Genomic DNA, 17,483 nt, shown 5'->3' on the forward strand with positions numbered 1-17,483 from the left:
GACAGACAGAGTAAAGCACAGAACGTGTCTCAGAGACGTGAGAGAGACGACCCGCTCAGCTATAATAAGACTTTCAGTCAAATATAAATAAATTATATATATAATAAATTATAATAAATTATTTAAATATTATTAAGCTCTGGCTGTAAGTGTGCTCCTGACTGCAAGCCTCAAATATAATATAATATAATACAATATAATATAATATACTATAATATAATATAATATATAATGTAATATAATGTAATATAATATAATGTAATATAATATAATGTAATATAATATAATATAATATAATGTAATATAAGATGATATAATATAATATAATATATACAGTATATCTAGTTTTGAAACATTTCGACCTCTTTAAAAACACTGAATTAATCTTTTTTCACTTGTCACATAATAATAATAATAATAATAATAATAATAATAATAATAATGACAACAACAACAACAACAACAATAATAATAATAGTGTTATTATAAGGACACTTCTGTACGTGTCGGCCGATAAATAGTTAAAAAGAAAAATGCATCGTTTAAAAAACATCTTGTGTTTTCGGACCATCGCCGCCATCTTGTGGCTGATTTCGTTCATTACAGGAGGAGGAGGCTCCCCCTGACGTCACCACGTTTTGGCGTCGTTGGACTGTGGACAGTGGACTGACCGGGGGAGACGTTAGCTAACAGACCAACACAGACCCAACTAAATCCTGCACTTCGCTCCGGTATGTTCTGATAATTATTATCTTTATTAGATTATTAACTTTGTGTAAGGTGACGAAGTGTTGTAACTTCAAGCAGACACTCGTAAACAGCAACAAACAATTAGCACGCGCTAACTTTCCTTGCTAGTCCGTGCCCGCCCCCCGTACACCAAACTCCACTCAAAGTCCGACCATTTCAAACTTCCTTTGCTTGTAAAGTCAGGACGAATGTGTCGGAGCTCGTTTTGACACGTTTAATGACGCTGTGAGGATGTGTTGGACAAGTCGGCCAATGAATGACGCGTTTTGCAAAATGCAGTCTGAATTAAAAGTCGTGTTTTAACGAGCTCCACCGTGGTCGCTGCCGTTAAAGTTATCTGTTGTGGTATTTTATGTAACGTGTCAAAGAGGAGCACGTGTCAACAGAGGAGGCAGTGCAGGCTGCAGCCTCAGCCCACAACCTGCAGTTTACTGACGCGCGTCACCTGTTAGCTAACGATGTCTAACTGAGCTAACGATGTCTAACTGAGCTAATAATGTCTAACCGGGCTAATAATGTCTAACCGGGCTAATGATGTCTAACCGGGCTAACGATGTCTAACTGAGCTAACGATGTCTAACCGAGCTAACGATGTCTAACTGAGCTAAAGAGTGCAGCTCTATTTTTACACGCCGCTGTGAGGTGACGTCACGTTCTGATCAAGCTCATTGAAACATGAGCTGCAGCGTGTGGCTGTTATAGATCTGTCCACTAGAGGGCGTTCACACATTACCGATTAAAGCTGATAGCTGAAAAGTCCCGTGATGAAGAGGAGGGAGTTGTGATTGAATAACTTTATTGTTCATCAGATGAGACACAAACATCTCAGCAGAGACAGAAGAGTCAGGTTGTTACTGAACACTGTCACCCTGCATGTTGTTAGCATGTTGTTAGCTTGTTGTTAGCTTGTTGTTAGCATCAGACACCTTCCAGCCAGTGAAGCGGTTCAGCAGTGGTTTGGAGTCACTGGGTCACATGAAGCCGAAGCTAGTGGGGGAAAAGAAGCCACACACAATAAATATATAACACATTAACAATCAAAAGAAGTGTGCCTCATGAAATCAGTTTATTATGATGTTTTAAGAATATCATCCAGTCAGCATGAAGAAAGTTTCTGTGTAAATCAAACAGTGGGTGATTTATTGATGGTCCCTCAGTTCAGCCTCCAGAGTGAATTCACCAGAAGGCCCAAATAATGAAGAATTTGTCAGTTTATCAAGTTTCTTCTCACTCAACAACTCACTAAACGGAGTGATTTCCTCAGGGAGTCTGGTGACTTCCTCTTCCTCTCCTTGCTGGCGTTGACCTGGAGCCTGCTGGTGTTCAGTTTCTGTCTGCTGCAGCAAAACGTTCTCAATCTGCTGTTAATTATGTTAACGATGAGATACAAATCAATACAAAAACATGAGCGTTCCCATGACATCATTATGCAGACTGACCCCTCAGCAGCCCAGCTGTGACTCACTTCCTGCGTCCTGTTGAATTAAAGTGTGTTTCTTCACACTGTGGGTGTGACTGATGAGCAGCTGAGTGAACACATGAACGTGTGAATCCAGATGATTTCTTCTGCAGTACCTCATTATAATCCTGTTTGTGTAGAACTGACTAAAGATTATTTTCACTATCGATTAATTTTCTGATTAATGAATCAGTCGTTCAATGTATAAAATCTGGAAGAATTGTTTTCCGACTGCTGTTTTTTTGTGATGATCAGATATTTAGTTGTGTGTTTGTCTGGTGTGAAACTGTCGAGTCAGAAACACACTGAGCTCATAATTCTGTTATGAAAACAAATGTTGTGCGTCTGTGGCAGTTTGAGCTGGATGTCATTTAACATAAAGCTCTGCTGTGGTTTATCTCTCATGGTGCGTTCAGGTGCACTTCTTAAACACAGTGCTTCATACAGCAAATTTGTGTCGTTCAAGTGCACCTCATAAAAAAATGTAAATGACAGTTGTCAGGGCATGAAAGTCTCAGCAGAGCTGTCGGTGCTGACAAACTCAACTTCAAGTTGGAAAATGCAGCCAGCGTCCTGCAGCCTCTGTTGCATGTCTGTCACAAGTGTCTGATCACCACATTGGAGGGAAAACTGCAAAAATATTTTAAAAAATTGGCCCCAAACTCGTGAATCAGTCAGACGCATCAGTGTCCCAGAACCCAGAGTGTCTTCAGAAGTCGTCTTTTGTCCAACAGCCCCAAAACTGTCAGAAATGACAAAGACAACAGCAGATCTTCACATTGAACAAGCTGAACCAGAAAATGACATTTCTGCTTGAAGTGATGGTTAGTTATTGAAATAGCTGCCACGCTGTAAAAAGTGTGTCTGAAGTGTTGCACTCGATCGTGTCTATTTTTAACGCAGCTCGTTTGCTCTCAGTCTCATTAATGGTTGCAGCTCTCGTCGCGTGTCGTTTTATCATCATCAGTAATCAGCTGGATTAATAATGTAGACGGAGGTAATGAGTCTGAGTCAGCGCTGAGGGAGGTGAATTTTGAAGACATCTTTAAATAAGGTGGAAATCCTTGAAAACACACATTGTGTTGTGATGTTTTCAAGGACTGAAAGGAGCTGGAAACTGTGACGTCATTAATTATCTTTAAAGGATAACTACCGTTTTTTACAACCTGGACCTTATTTCTATAAAATACGATCATTTACTCACCCAGATAACTTTGGTGTCATTTGGAGTCGTTCGGACGAAATTAGATCCAGCGTAGCGCCGATATATCCATATAATGCGAGTGACGGGGCAGCGACACACAGCCTCTATGAGCATTATCTGCCACGAAACTAGTTCATGTCACCAATATTTTGTTATGATACGCTCGTGCTATTCCCCTCTGAGTCCGGGCTCGTCTGTTGTCAACATCCGGGGTCTGTAGGTTGATCTACTACCTCTGACCTGGAAGATGTCGTCTCTGAAATCAGCGTGCACCAGCGACAGCCCGTCCTTTAACATCAGCTGAGCTGTTCCAGGATCTGTATGAAGTCGTCCTGCTGTAGGAACATCTGGATGTGGTGTGATGTTGTGTGATGTTGTGTTCATGTGTCAGTTTCCATAGAAACCACCTGAAGTCCTTGAATCTGACTGGAGAACCTGCAGAACTGTAAAGTGTCAGCAGCATTAATGAGTTGAGGGATCTGATCCAGTTATTGATCCTCTGACAGGAAACACTGTGTCTGTTGTGTCTCTTCAGGTCAGACATGGCACTCACTCAGCTCTCCTCCAACAAGTGTGCTGGTGGCTTCCAGAAGGTGTTCGAACATGAGAGGTGAGACTTGAACCTACAGCTGTTCTCACTCACACACACACACACACACACACACACCTTGTGACACACACACCTGTGAAGTACTGACTGTGTGTGTTGTGTGTGTTTGCAGCACTGAGCTGAAGTGTAAGATGAAGTTTGCCGTCTATCTGCCTCCAAAGGCCGAGACAGACAAATGTCCCGTCCTGTACTGGCTGTCAGGTGAGTGTAGAGACTGAGGGCGTCACCATTAATGCACAATCTCAAACTTAATAAACAGAATCGTCGATGCTGCCACGCCCCCACGTCACGTCCGGTCGGCTTGCCGAGGGGAAAACACACACGTGTTGAAGTGCTGCGAGTCAGCGTCCTCTAACGTAGCTGCTAGCTGAGCCAGCAGCTGTTAGCTGCAGCCAGTCAAACGACAGCATGGTGTTACACCGTCCCTGCTCGGCTCCCGGACCGTGGTCGGGAAGCACAGGGGAGATGATTTCCTCCAGGGCCGAAGTTTCTGTTTCTTCGGGGTGAACCCCCTTTCACCTGTTGAGCTGGTGGGGAAATAACACCAGGGAGCTTTGCTGTATCTGAGGAGCGTCGCCTTTATTCAGCCAGACTGCAGCCTGTGTTGAACACTTCACTGCTGCTGCTGCTGCTGCTTTCTTCTCCTTCCTCTCCCATTCATTCACTGTCCACACGCTCCCTCACTCTCGCTCGCCCACTCACACCTTACACACCTGTATATGTTCAACTGTTCAGAAACAGTTTGTTAAGACACTTCACTGTTCAGAGACGACTGTGGACATGGCTGTTTTATTTTGTTTGTTTGTTGTGAACTTGAATCATCTTGTGTGAAGAAGACTGTAGTTACACAGAGAAACTAGATGGCAGCTTATTTTGTTTCAGTGTCCAACTGACTGAAGATAGAAGTTATTGTTACATTATGTTGTTAATAAATGTTTTAAAGTTGACAATGTCGTGTGGTACACTGCGAACAAAGGTCAGATATTATATTGCATAAAAGTCTAAAGATGGCAGCAACCTGTGCTTTAAAACATACATGTAAAATCCTCTGTCTGTGTCTCATCCTGTCGGTCTGTCGCTCGTCCTCCTTTCTCGTCCTCTGTCTGTCTCTTGTCCTCAGCTCTGTGTTGACCTTCAGTTGTCTCTCTGCAGGTCTGACCTGCACTGAGCAGAACTTCATCACTAAAGCTGGCAGTCAGCTTCCTGCTGCAGAGCACGGCATCATCATCGTCGCCCCGGACACCAGCCCACGTATGACACACACACACACACACACACACACACACACACACACACTTTCACAGTGTAGAACCAGAACGATTTAAAACGTAGAATCATGAAGTTGCCGTCATGAAGGAGTTTGAAGTGCGGTGAGCTGGTGGAGCTGCTCCACTGGAGGATCCAGGTTCACAGGTTCATGTTGTTGATGTCAGAAAATAGTTCAGAGTTTCAAAGTATGAAATGATTTTTGTGCATTGAGCCGAGATTAATATCAGAACAGCACCGTCACCTGTAACTTCAAACTGAACGTAGTGTCTGACTGAGGACGGCGTTCACACTCAGGTTATAGTTGCGTTACTGGTTGTAGCTGAACATCAGCAGGAGTCGTCCCTTCAGTGGCAGCGAGCTTCTGTGAACCAGCTGCTGACGTGCTGCTGTTTACAGTTCAGTAAAGGAGGGTGAGAGTTTTACCGTCTGTCTCAGTCACACATGTTTCAGTGCTCAGAAGCAGAGATGTTGGATAACCTCCACAGTCTGGCAGCGTGCCTCAGTGTGTGCATGTTACTGTCACACCTTCATCTGCTCAGTGAGGCAGCAGTGCCGTCTGTAGTTCACCGTTTCACCACTCGATGTCACTGTTGTTTCAAACTGGCTGCAGACGAAGGTTGGGAGGTGAGAACAGGTAGTTTGGACTTCACACTCGGATCAGTCTGAACTCTTGTTCTGTATAAAGTGTTTTAATCAGATTACAACCGTCAATAATTTAATTATTTAACGAGAGGAAAAGATTATTTATTTTTTTGATTGTCCTGAAATTTTTTTACTTTCACACATGCAAAAAAATTCTCCTGAAAATTATTTTTCCGTTTAAATGTTTTCTGCTCCTGACTCCCAGATGAGGTTATAAAATGGATCACCAGAACAAAAAGTTCTTCCCCGGCCCCTCAGGGTTCAGTTCAACACTCAGACTGTCAGACTGCAGCTGAGAGTGATCATGTAAAGTAAATGATATGACATGAGAGAAGGATCAGAGTTCACTGATTGTCCAATAAGACGCCTTCCTGATGTTTCCCATCATGCATCAGGTGGCTGTAACATCGAGGGCGAGGATGATGGCTGGGACTTTGGGACAGGAGCAGGTTTCTACGTGGACTCGACAGAGGAGCCGTGGAAGACAAACTACCGCATGTACTCCTACGTCAGCGAAGAGGTCGGTCTGCATCGTTCATCCACAAACACACGTACTCATGTAGCTGTCAGCTGATTATTGATTATTGATCAGATTACTGTCTGTCTCTCAGCTCCCCAAGCTGATCAACGCTAACTTCCCCACCGACCCAGGTAGGATGTCCATCAGCGGTCACTCCATGGGCGGACACGGAGCGCTCATCTGCGCCCTGAAGAACCCTGGGAAATACAAGGTACATACACCTAGAGACAAGAGGAGATGATGTCATCACTGTTTGTTCTTTATTACAGGTCACAGGTCATGATGAGGTCACAGTTCATGATGAGGTCACAGCTCATGATGAGGTCACAGCGTGATGATGAAGGTGTCCTCTGTCTCTCTGCAGGCTGTCTCAGCGTTTGCTCCCATCTGTAACCCCATGCAGTGTCCCTGGGGACAGAAGGCCTTCTCAGGATATCTGGGCTCTGATAGGTCCAGCTGGGAGGTGAGAGACAAATACAGACCCAATCACATTCCTTCTTTACAACCACTTCCTGTCTCTCATCTCCCCCTCTCCTCCTGTCACCCCCTTCATCTGGGGGAGAGAGGGGTAGATGTTTATCCTTCTCTACACCTACCCCCCCCTCTACCTCTACCCCCCCACACCTGCCCCCCTCTCTACCCCTACCCCCCCACACCTGCCCCCCTCTCTACCCCTACCCCCCCACACCTGCCCCCCTCTCTACCCCTACCCCCCCACACCTACTCCCCCCTCTACTTCTACCTCCCCCACACCTGCTCCCCTCTACATCTACCTCCCCCACACCTACTCCCCCCTCTACTTCTACCTCCCCCACACCTGCTCCCCTCTACCTCCCCACCTACTCCCCCCTCTACTTCTACCTCCCCCACCTACATCTACCTCCCCCACACCTACTCCCCCCTCTACCTCCCCCACACCTGCTCCCCTCTACCTCCCCCACACCTACTCCCCCATCTACTTCTACCTCCCCCACACCTGCTCCCCTCTACCTCTACCTCCCCCACACCTGCTCCCCCCCACCCCTCTACATCTACCTCCCCCACACCTGCTCCCCTCTACCCCCCCACCTACTCCCCTCTCTACACCTACACTCCCCCCTCTACATCTACCTCCCCCACACCTACTCCCCTCTCTACACCTACACCCCCCACCTACTCCCCTCTCTACATCTACCTCCCCCACACCTGCTCCCCTCTACTTCTACCTCCCCCACACCTGCTCTCCTCTACCTCCCCTCTCTACCTCTACCCCCCCACCTACTCCCCTCTCTACACCTACACTCCCCCCTCTACATCTACCTCCCCCACACCTACTCCCCTCTCTACACCTACACCCCCCACCTACTCCCCCCTCTACCTCTACCTCCCCCACCCCTCTACCTCCCCCACACCTGCTCCCCTCTACCTCTACCTCCCCCACACCTGCTCCCCTCTACCCCCCCACCTACTCCCCTCTCTACACCTACACTCCCCTCTCTACTTCTACCTCCCCCACACCTGCTCCCCTCTACCTCTACCCCCCCACCCCTCTACTTCTACCTCCCCCACACCTGCTCCCCTCTACCTCCCCCACCTACTCCCCCATCTACTTCTACCTCCCCCCCCTACTTCTACCTCCCCCCCACCTGCTCCCCTCTACTTCTACCTCCCCCACACCTGCTCCCCTCTACATCTACCTCCCCCACACCTGCTCTCCTCTACCTCCCCTCTCTACCTCTACCCCCCCACACCTACTCCCCTCTCTACACCTACACCCCCCACCTACTCCCCCCTCTACATCTACCTCCCCCACACCTGCTCCCCTCTACCCCCCCACCTACTCCCCCCTCTACCTCTACCTCCCCCCTCTACATCTACCTCCCCCACACCTGCTCCCCTCTACCCCCCCACCGACTCCCCCCTCTACCTCTACCTCCCCCACACCTACTCCCCCCTCTACATCTACCTCCCCCACACCTGCTCCCCTCTCTACACCTACACCCCCCACCTACTCCCCCCTCTACCTCTACCCCCCCACACCTACTCCCCTCTCTACACCTACTCCCCCCTCTACTTCTACCTCCCCCACACCTACTCCCCCCTCTACCTCTACCTCCCCCACACCTGCTCCCCTCTACACCCCCCACCTACTCCCCCCTCTACATCTACCTCCCCCACACCTGCTCCCCTCTACATCTACCTCCCCCACACCTACTCCCCCCTCTACATCTACCTCCCCCACACCTGCTCCCCTCTACACCCCCCACCTACATCTACCTCCCCCACACCTGCTCCCCTCTACACCCCCCACCTACTCCCCCCCCCCCACACCTGCTCCCCTCTACCTCCCCCACCTACTCCCCCCTCTACCTCCCCCACACCTGCTCCCCTCTACCTCTACACACCCCACCTACTCCCCCCTCTACATCTACCTCCCCCACACCTGCTCCCCTCTACATCTACCTCCCCCACACCTACTCCCCCCTCTACCTCTACCTCCCCCACACCTGCTCCCCTCTACACCCCCCACCTACTCCCCCCTCTACATCTACCTCCCCCACACCTGCTCCCCTCTACATCTACCTCCCCCACACCTACTCCCCCCTCTACATCTACCTCCCCCACACCTGCTCCCCTCTACACCCCCCACCTACATCTACCTCCCCCACACCTGCTCCCCTCTACACCCCCCACCTACTCCCCCCTCTACCTCCCCCACACCTGCTCCCCTCTACCTCTACACACCCCACCTACTCCCCCCTCTACATCTACCTCCCCCACACCTGCTCCCCTCTACATCTACCTCCCCCACACCTACTCCCCCCTCTACATCTACCTCCCCCACACCTGCTCCCCTCTACACCCCCCACCTACTCCCCCCTCTACCTCCCCCACACCTGCTCCCCTCTACCTCTACACACCCCACCTACTCCCCCCTCTACATCTACCTCCCCCACACCTGCTCCCCTCTACATCTACCTCCCCCACACCTACTCCCCTCTACACCCCCCACCTACTCCCCCCTCTACCTCCCCCACACCTGCTCCCCTCTACACCCCCCACCTACTCCCCCCTCTACCTCCCCCACACCTGCTCCCCTCTACCTCTACACACCCCACCTACTCCCCCCTCTACATCTACCTCCCCCACACCTGCTCCCCTCTACATCTACCTCCCCCACACCTACTCCCCCCTCTACATCTACCTCCCCCACACCTGCTCTCCCCTCTACTTCTACCTCCCCCACACCTGCTCCCCTCTACATCTACCTCCCCCACACCTACTCCCCCCTCTACATCTACCTCCCCCACACCTGCTCTCCCCTCTACTTCTACCTCCCCCACACCTGCTCCCCTCTACCTCTACCCCCCCACACCTCCTCCCCTGTCAGACGATCACATGACCTCACCACTCTTCTTCTTCGTGTGTTTTTGAGGCGTACGATGCCACAGTGCTGGCCGGTTCGTACTCTGGTCCTCAGCTCGACATCCTGATCGATCAGGGCCGTGACGATCAGTTCCTGTCGGCCAGTCAGCTGCTGCCTGACAACCTGATCGCCGTCTGCTCTGAGAAGAAGATCCCCGTCGTCTTCAGACTGCAGCCGGTCAGTTCCTCTGCACTGTCAAAATAAAAGCACACAGATCATTATTATACTATATATATATATATATAACTCTGTTTCCTGGTGCAGGGCTACGACCACAGCTACTTCTTCATCTACTCCTTCATGAACGATCACATCAAACATCACGCCAAATTCCTCAACGCCTGAACACAGCAGTCAGTTCACTGTGACTGCCGACGACAGTCCTGTAATAAGATCAGTGGAGTCAGAGACGTTTGAGCCGCTGTGCCTTCAGGCTGAATCAGTCACAGCTGTACCTTTCACAATAAAATCAAAAAAAGTATTCATGTTGTTTTGTTCTTATTCAAGTTTGTTGACCTGCAGAGGAAAACTACAGCACGACCTGTAACTGGAGCAGGAGAGTAATCTGAGCAGGACTGGGCACCATGGTCATAAAACATTATCACAATACACAATATATATCTCAATATTAATATTGTGACAATATTGTAAACATGACTATTTGTACTTTGATGAAACATCAGTAATGTGGATATAATGACTGCCTGTCACAACAGTAATGAGCCTTTAAACCAGGAGAAGACGACACTGATGTCACGTCACCATCTCCAACACCTCAGACTGTATATAGTCTCGTATCATAGCGCCATGTGCATCTGATATATGGCCCAGAACTCAAACAATCTCAGACAGACGTGTTTGGGTCAGCGATGTATAAATGTGCGTTGTGCAGCAGTTTGTGACACGTTTGGCTGCACAAAGTGTCAGAACAAGACAAAGTGTATGTTAATGATCCACCGCAGTCGGGCAGCGTGCCAGCTGAGCAGGAAGAGGCTGAGCTGACACATCGTCACCATCTTCAACCAAACAATTCAAACACGAGCACAGAAATCAGAAGCAACAACCACGATCATGTCCACAAAGCTGCGCTAGTGTTTCATGCCAACCATACGTCACAGAACAAACCTGAGACTTCAGAAGGAATAAGCGACGTTTTACTGACTAACAAATCATTTGCAGGTTTTTCACTCAGACGCGACAGAAGTACATTAACACTACACAGCGTCAACATCTGGTTCAACACAGTGGAAACTAGTGTTTGAAAATTAAAACTGACTTATTGTTATTAAACTAATGACTGTAAACTATCTAAATTAACGTGTTGTAAATTATAGCTTTATCTTGGATGTTTAGGACACATTTTGACTCAGTCCAGTGAAAACGAAGACGCTGGTGAGGCTGAGGACACAAACTATCACCGACATCATGAGTTTACAAAGTCCATCAAGTGAATACATGAAGCTTTTACATGAACGTCTCGAGCCAAGATGAGACAGAAATGTATTAATCCTGAAGGAAATAGAAAATCCATGAGATGAAGTGGGAGGCTGATAGTCAGTGCACAGGCCTCATTAGGAGGGTGAATATCTGAAATAACAGCAGCGCCCCCGTGTGGCCAGGTATAAAACTTACTGTCAAATTAAAAATCATCACAGCTTCGTCTCAACTCCTACATGTTCAGCACATCTCAGACAGAACTGACTGTTCATAGCTTATTATTATTCATATTATCAACGAGGCCAGATTGGACAACTTTACGCTTTAAGTTTATTCCAGTGAGTCGGGGATATACATACTTCACTCAGTATACTGGGTCTATACTCACAACTACACAAAGTATATTTGTCTTACTTGTATACTTTATACTTAAAGTATAAATAGTCTAAAGTATTCTGGCCCTGTACAGAAAGTTTCTGAGCCTACAGAGTTCATAGTTTGTTTGTTTAAAGTGGGATTCACATCCGAGTTATTTCTTATATTTTGGCCTCCAACATAATGTGGTTAGAAAATGTTTGATTTATAGAGAAAACAGAAACGATCCTGATTGTGAGTTTTTATATGTGCAGTCCACTGACACTATATATGAGTCTGAAGTACAGATAAAGGTATATTTCATTTAGTTAATAATAACTAAATAGTAACCTAGTGGTATACTGTACACAAATATAGATATACACATCGTAGGTATGATAATTATGACGTTCACTTAATTAAAGAAACATACATGCAGTATAACAGTATTAAACTAGCAGTTGAGGGACAAAACTAAAAGCGAACCACAGAGCTGTGGATATTTCAGCCTCACAACAATAACAACAAAAACAGCAATTTATGTTAGAATTTATTTATTTATTTTATTCATTTTTTTCTTTTTGTTAAAAACCTCTTAATAAGCTGAGTATAGCTGCAGTACAAGTAAGTAAAGGTTGTGTACTCAGAGTACATTGATATTAGTGTAATTACTACATGAAGTAGAACATGAAACTATTTCTGTCAGTTAAAGAAAACAAAGAAAGTCATAATTAAAGATAAAACTCATATTTCTGACTTTTTATGTCACAATTTATCATCAGTGTTTCTCTTCATGATCATTTGTTTTCTCTAACTCAGACATGAACAGAGCTGTTTGCTGTTGAAGGCCTGTTACAGTTTACGAAGTCAGAAAACAGTTTGTTATTAGATTTGTTCTTTATTTAAAGGCAGACGTGTGAAACAGTTTATAGTCGTATGTTCCCATTTATTATCATGTCATGTTGAAACAAGCTGTCATATGAACGCTCTGTCAGCACAGGATGTACTGTGTGTGTGTGTGTGTGTGTGTGTGCGTGTGTGCGTGTGTGTCTACAGCATGATGGCCTCAGAGGAGTCGGGCTGCAGGATCTGCAGAGTCACAGTGAGTCTGATGGCCTTTCTGAACCAGGGGTACAACAGGGCGTAGATGAGCGGGTTCAGACACGAGTTAAAGTACATGAGGAAGCTCATGAAGGCCTCCATGGAGGAGCCAATCAGGATGTTTCCGCCTGTGAGAGACAGACAGTAGTACGGAGAGTAACAGATGAGAAACACAGCGACAACCACACCCAGAGTCCTGGCCGCCTTCAGCTCTGACCTCTTTACCTTCAGCGTCACTGACAGCTGAGAGCGAACGGCCCGAGCCTGATTCACCGCCACCACAAACACCCTCACATACAGGATCACTATCACACTGATGGGAATGACAAAGGCCACAACGAGGTCCACGTCTCCCGCGATGTTCACCACACACTCTCCGGAGCAGGAGTTATACCTGCCCGGCTCCTCCAGGTGGTCGAACAGAAGGAAGACGCTGTAGAAAAAAGAGCAGATCCAACACACACACACACTGACCGACACCAGCCTGGGAGTGATTCTGGTGGGGTAACGCAGCGGATCACACACCGCCACGTAACGGTCCACTGAGATCAGCACCATGTTCCCCACAGAGGCAGAGATCAGGGTGACGGGGAGGAAGAAATACAGAGCACACACGAGGTCACCCAGGACCCAACAGGTCCCCGTCAGGAGGACTTCAACCGGCATCACCAGGAGGACCACCAGGAAGTCTGAGACCGCCAGAGACAGGAGGAGGTGGTTGTTGGGGGAGCGAAGCTGCCTGCAGGGAGACACCATCACCTCCGATATCATCACCATCTCTGTCTGTCATCAACAGTAATATCAGCTGAATAAATTCAAAATGAAAGTTCAGCACGTTTGTGAAAAGCAGAAGTGTTTCAGAGCCGGCGGGCGTGTGTCTGCCTCTGCAACCTGTCACAGCTCACGTTTGTGCATCAATATAAAATACTGAATAATAAAATCTGTGCACAAATTATGTCGATGATGAGTTCACAGGGAGAATCAGACTGAACATCTGAGTTCAGATTCAAAGCAGAAAATGAGCCAAAGTGTGTGACACCGAAGTTACAGGAGCACACACACATCCTGGAGCAGTAAGTACAAAAACATGATTTATCAGGAGAAACTCGTCTGTGACCACACCGACAGCTCCGTCTCTCTCCTCCTGTTCACAGAGACGATCTCACGTCTTCACCGACTCTGATCTGAGCTCACACACTTCTATAATCTGAGCTTTGTGTGGACCTGAAGTGTGAGATGGAGATGATGACGAGCAGGTTGAGCGTGGCAGCGAGCAGAGAGATGACGAAGAGCAGGATGTAGACGAGCAGAGCCTCGGGGCGAGGAGCAGCCGGCCTCCTGCAGGAGGCATTGAGGAGTTGTGGGAAACAGAGTTCAGACTCTTGTTCCATCGTCAGAGAGGAGAGAAGCTGCTGAGCTCCGGCAGCTCTGACTCACACTGTGTCAGACGCAGTTTAATAATGTGTCCTCTCCTCCTGTGAAACCCAGAGGGAAACGCTGAGGAGATCATCTGACCAGCAGGCAGCAGCTGTTGATGACAGCTGGGCTGGACTCATTCATGACAGTCACAATCACATCGGGCTGTAATAAAATGTCTCAAGGGCAAAAGTTTCAGGTTGTGTTAGTCAAGTTTTTATTACTTTTTACTTCATATTTCCACCGGTTGCTCGTCGATACTCGTTGCAGCTCGTGCACTGATTCATTTATCTGAGCAGACAATCAGAGGGCTTTCTCTCCGACGGGCTCTGCTACATGCTCCGCATGCTGAGTTGACAGAAGAGCCTCCAACAAGGGCCGACTAGTGCCAACAATACAGGACACAACTCAACAACCGGGGCCACAGTATTCACCGACAGCCAGGCGTTGTGTCAGGGCCTGAAGGCTGAGCCCAGCTGCTGCACTGAGGAGACTCACTTCAGCTTCCTTCATCACTACCTACACCTGGAGACCACAGGTGAGGTTCAACCATCAGTCAGACTCCTCTCTTGGTGGGAGGCAGAGAAACAACTGGAGCTCTACATCTGGTACCTGCTTTAAAAACAGGAGCCGTCACTGCAGTCCGCCAACAAACACCGTCCACAAGAGTCCAACACCCAGGTCAGGTTCAGCAGCCCTGAACAGCAGTGTTCTGGTGCCAAAGCCTGATGACGATTTACCAGAACTTCTGAGGCCCTGTTCACACCTGGTGTCAACATCTGTCCTGAGTGACTCCCTGTGATGTGATGTCACTTCCTGCTCTGTATGAAACTAACCCGTCCATCACTGAGACAAACAGACTCCATGTTTCTACTCAAAGACAGAAAGAAGTTCATGCAGAACATTTGCTGAATTTACAAGAAGCAACAAATCAGTCAGAATCAGTCAGAGACAGAGTTTCACACAGTTTATAAAGTGTCTCCAACTCAACAACTCACTAAACTGACACATTTGTTAAGGGAGTCTGGGGACAAAGAAGGAGCCTATACTGGTTACTGTTTAGTGTGTTTGTAAAATGTGACATGTTTAGATCAATAAAATGTTTCTTCTTTCATAAATTGAGTGTAAATGGTGAAATCAGTGTAAACAGTGTTCAAACAGCTGCTAAATGTTGGCAGGTAAGACTTTAGCACTTTAGACACAGAAGCAGACAGGCTGGTACAGCCATGCTGCCACAAACTGACACTTTGTACAGGGAAACAAACAACTGACTGTTTTCATTTAATGCTGAATTTACAAGAAGGAGACAATGATTCAGAGTCTGTCAGAGACAGAGTTTCACTACGTTACAAAGTTTGTTTTAACTCAACAACTCTTAAAATCACCACATTTGTTAAGGGAGTCTGGTGATGTTGAGGTGACGGGTTCAATGGTTGGATCAGTTCAAACAGACGGTGTGTTCACAGACAGCTGCTGCTGACAATGGCAGGTATGATTACATCATGTGTTGACATGCTGAGTCTATGATCACTGTAATGATTACATCATGTGTTTGTGTTGATGCTCGTTAGCTCTTCACACCTCTGACTGCAGATGTGTCATCATGTGAGGCTGATGGAGGCAGGTGTGAAAGGTTTCAGTCATCAGGAGCAGCTAATGGGCCTCATGATAACTGTGTGTGTGTGTGTGTGTGTGTGTGTGTGTGTGTGTGTGTGCGCGTGTAGTCGTGTCATGTTTGTTGTGGAATATAATGGATTACAGTGGTGCAAAGTAACTGAGCAGATTGACTCAAGTTCAAGTAAAAACAATAATCCTGGAGATAATTATTGATGTATTTTTATTGACGATTGTCTCGTCACTAAATAAGTAGATTTATTATTTTTATCCAAACCAAGATATTTTCTTAAACCAAACTGTGACTGAAAACTCAAAATATTCTATTAAAACCTGAATAACAATCATAATCTTTGTAGCGGATCACCTGACTGAAGGTCGACCAGCAGGAAGCTTCTCATGAAACCACCCACAGTCCTACAAGACAGACGGTCTCCTCTCATGAACATCGATGTGAGGTCACATACACAACTTATTGAAAACAACACACACACAGCGGCTGAGACGCCAGCCCGTGCTCTGATTGGTCAGCTCACACAGGCCTGAGCCAGCACCACTCAGCTCAGTCTGTTTTGAGCTTCCAGTAGCTTCACTTCGACCCGGAACGTCACCAGAACCACTTCCGAACCTTCCGGTCTGTATTAGCTTCACTGCTAGCAGGACGCTAACGTCACAGCTTTGTAACAGTCTGTTTGGTGTTAGCAAGCTAACTGCTGGATGCTAATCACAGCGCCACACTGCTGCCGGCTAACACACTCCTGCAGTCAATGTCAGCTTTATTTATTTATTATTATTATTATTATTATTATTGTTATTATCATCATCATCATCATCATCATCATCATCATCATCATCATCATCATCATCATCATCAGACCTGCTGCCGGCTTCAGCCGAGGCCTAATGTCCACTCAGCGTCTCGTGACCGTCTCTCAGTGTCACAACATGAGCGTTAATTCAACAGGAAGTAGCCACATTAGCCGAGCACCAGCTAACACCTGAGTGAACACCTGAGTGAACACCTTCACTGACAGTAACATGAGAACACTCACAGTTCTGATCCGGTCACAGGCAGCAGGTGTCGGTCCACTCTTCAGCTGGTCCAGTCAGTGGTTCCAGTCCAGTCTGTAGTAACAACACGTCCTGTCGGAGGTACCGGAGCAGTCCAGGTGTAAAACACACAGTTCAGAACCAAACCTCCGGGTCTGGACCTCCTCAGGTGGACATGGAGACTTCCGTGTTGTTCTTCCAGCGCAGTCGGATCAGCTCACATGTTTCTGAGTGTGATCAATACAGATGATCAGCTGATTGATCTCATGCACAAAGGAAAGGCGCCTTTTCTGAGTAGCGCGTACTTAGTGCAAGTGCGTCCGCCATTTTGGGGCTAGGTACGGCAAAACAACCGGGACAAACTACATTAAAAACTACAGTAGCTTTGTAAAGGAGCTTCTGATCGATCTGTAATGATTCTCACACCACAGGCCTCAGTGAGATTTAGTATTGATCTTCAGTTATTCAGACATTGAAACCACAACACGTGTCTGTTGTAGATCAACTGTTCAGGCTTGGATCATTTATAATGATCCACAAATTCTGATTCCAACATATGAAAATATAAAGTTTGGTTTTAAAATGGAGGACAAAGTAAATATTTCATACACAAATGTTCTACCTCTCCTGTACCTGCTGCATATCTAACGA

The 17,483-nt window shown here is 47.1% G+C and overlaps 2 protein-coding genes across 2 annotated transcripts; one reads left to right on the forward strand and one right to left on the reverse strand.

Annotated features, from left to right (window-relative positions):
• The first annotated feature begins 624 nt into the window (after positions 1-624).
• On the forward strand, positions 625-10,341 carry esd (esterase D/formylglutathione hydrolase). Its single transcript, XM_084361187.1, has 9 exons — positions 625-731; positions 3,949-4,023; positions 4,136-4,224; positions 5,176-5,274; positions 6,330-6,454; positions 6,546-6,665; positions 6,819-6,917; positions 9,870-10,037; positions 10,125-10,341. The coding sequence occupies exons 2-9, from the start codon at positions 3,956-3,958 to the stop codon at positions 10,203-10,205; spliced, it is 849 nt and encodes a 282-aa protein (XP_084217313.1). The 5' UTR covers positions 625-731; positions 3,949-3,955; the 3' UTR covers positions 10,206-10,341.
• A 2,340-nt stretch (positions 10,342-12,681) lies between these two features.
• Positions 12,682-14,143, reverse strand: LOC311262859 (trace amine-associated receptor 4-like; the record flags this gene model as incomplete). The annotated part of the gene is made up of 2 exons (XM_084362610.1): positions 12,682-13,491; positions 13,977-14,143. The coding sequence occupies 2 exons, from the start codon at positions 14,141-14,143 to the stop codon at positions 12,702-12,704; spliced, it is 957 nt and encodes a 318-aa protein (XP_084218736.1). The 3' UTR covers positions 12,682-12,701.
• Between the last annotated feature and the right edge of the window lie 3,340 nt (positions 14,144-17,483).

The sequence above is a fragment of the Pagrus pagrus genome (genome assembly GCF_965226575.1).
Source record: "Pagrus pagrus genome assembly, chromosome: 9".
NCBI classification, from domain to species: Eukaryota; Metazoa; Chordata; class Actinopteri; order Spariformes; family Sparidae; genus Pagrus; species Pagrus pagrus.

Coding starts and splice junctions, on each gene's coding strand:
- esd (XM_084361187.1), top strand. CDS start 3,956: ATGGCACTCACTCAGCTCTCCTCCAACAAGTGTGCTGGTGGCTTCCAG. Junction 4,225..5,175: donor CGTCCTGTACTGGCTGTCAG/GTGAGTGTAGAG, acceptor GTCTCTCTGCAG/GTCTGACCTGCACTGAGCAG. Junction 6,918..9,869: donor CTGATAGGTCCAGCTGGGAG/GTGAGAGACAAA, acceptor TGTGTTTTTGAG/GCGTACGATGCCACAGTGCT.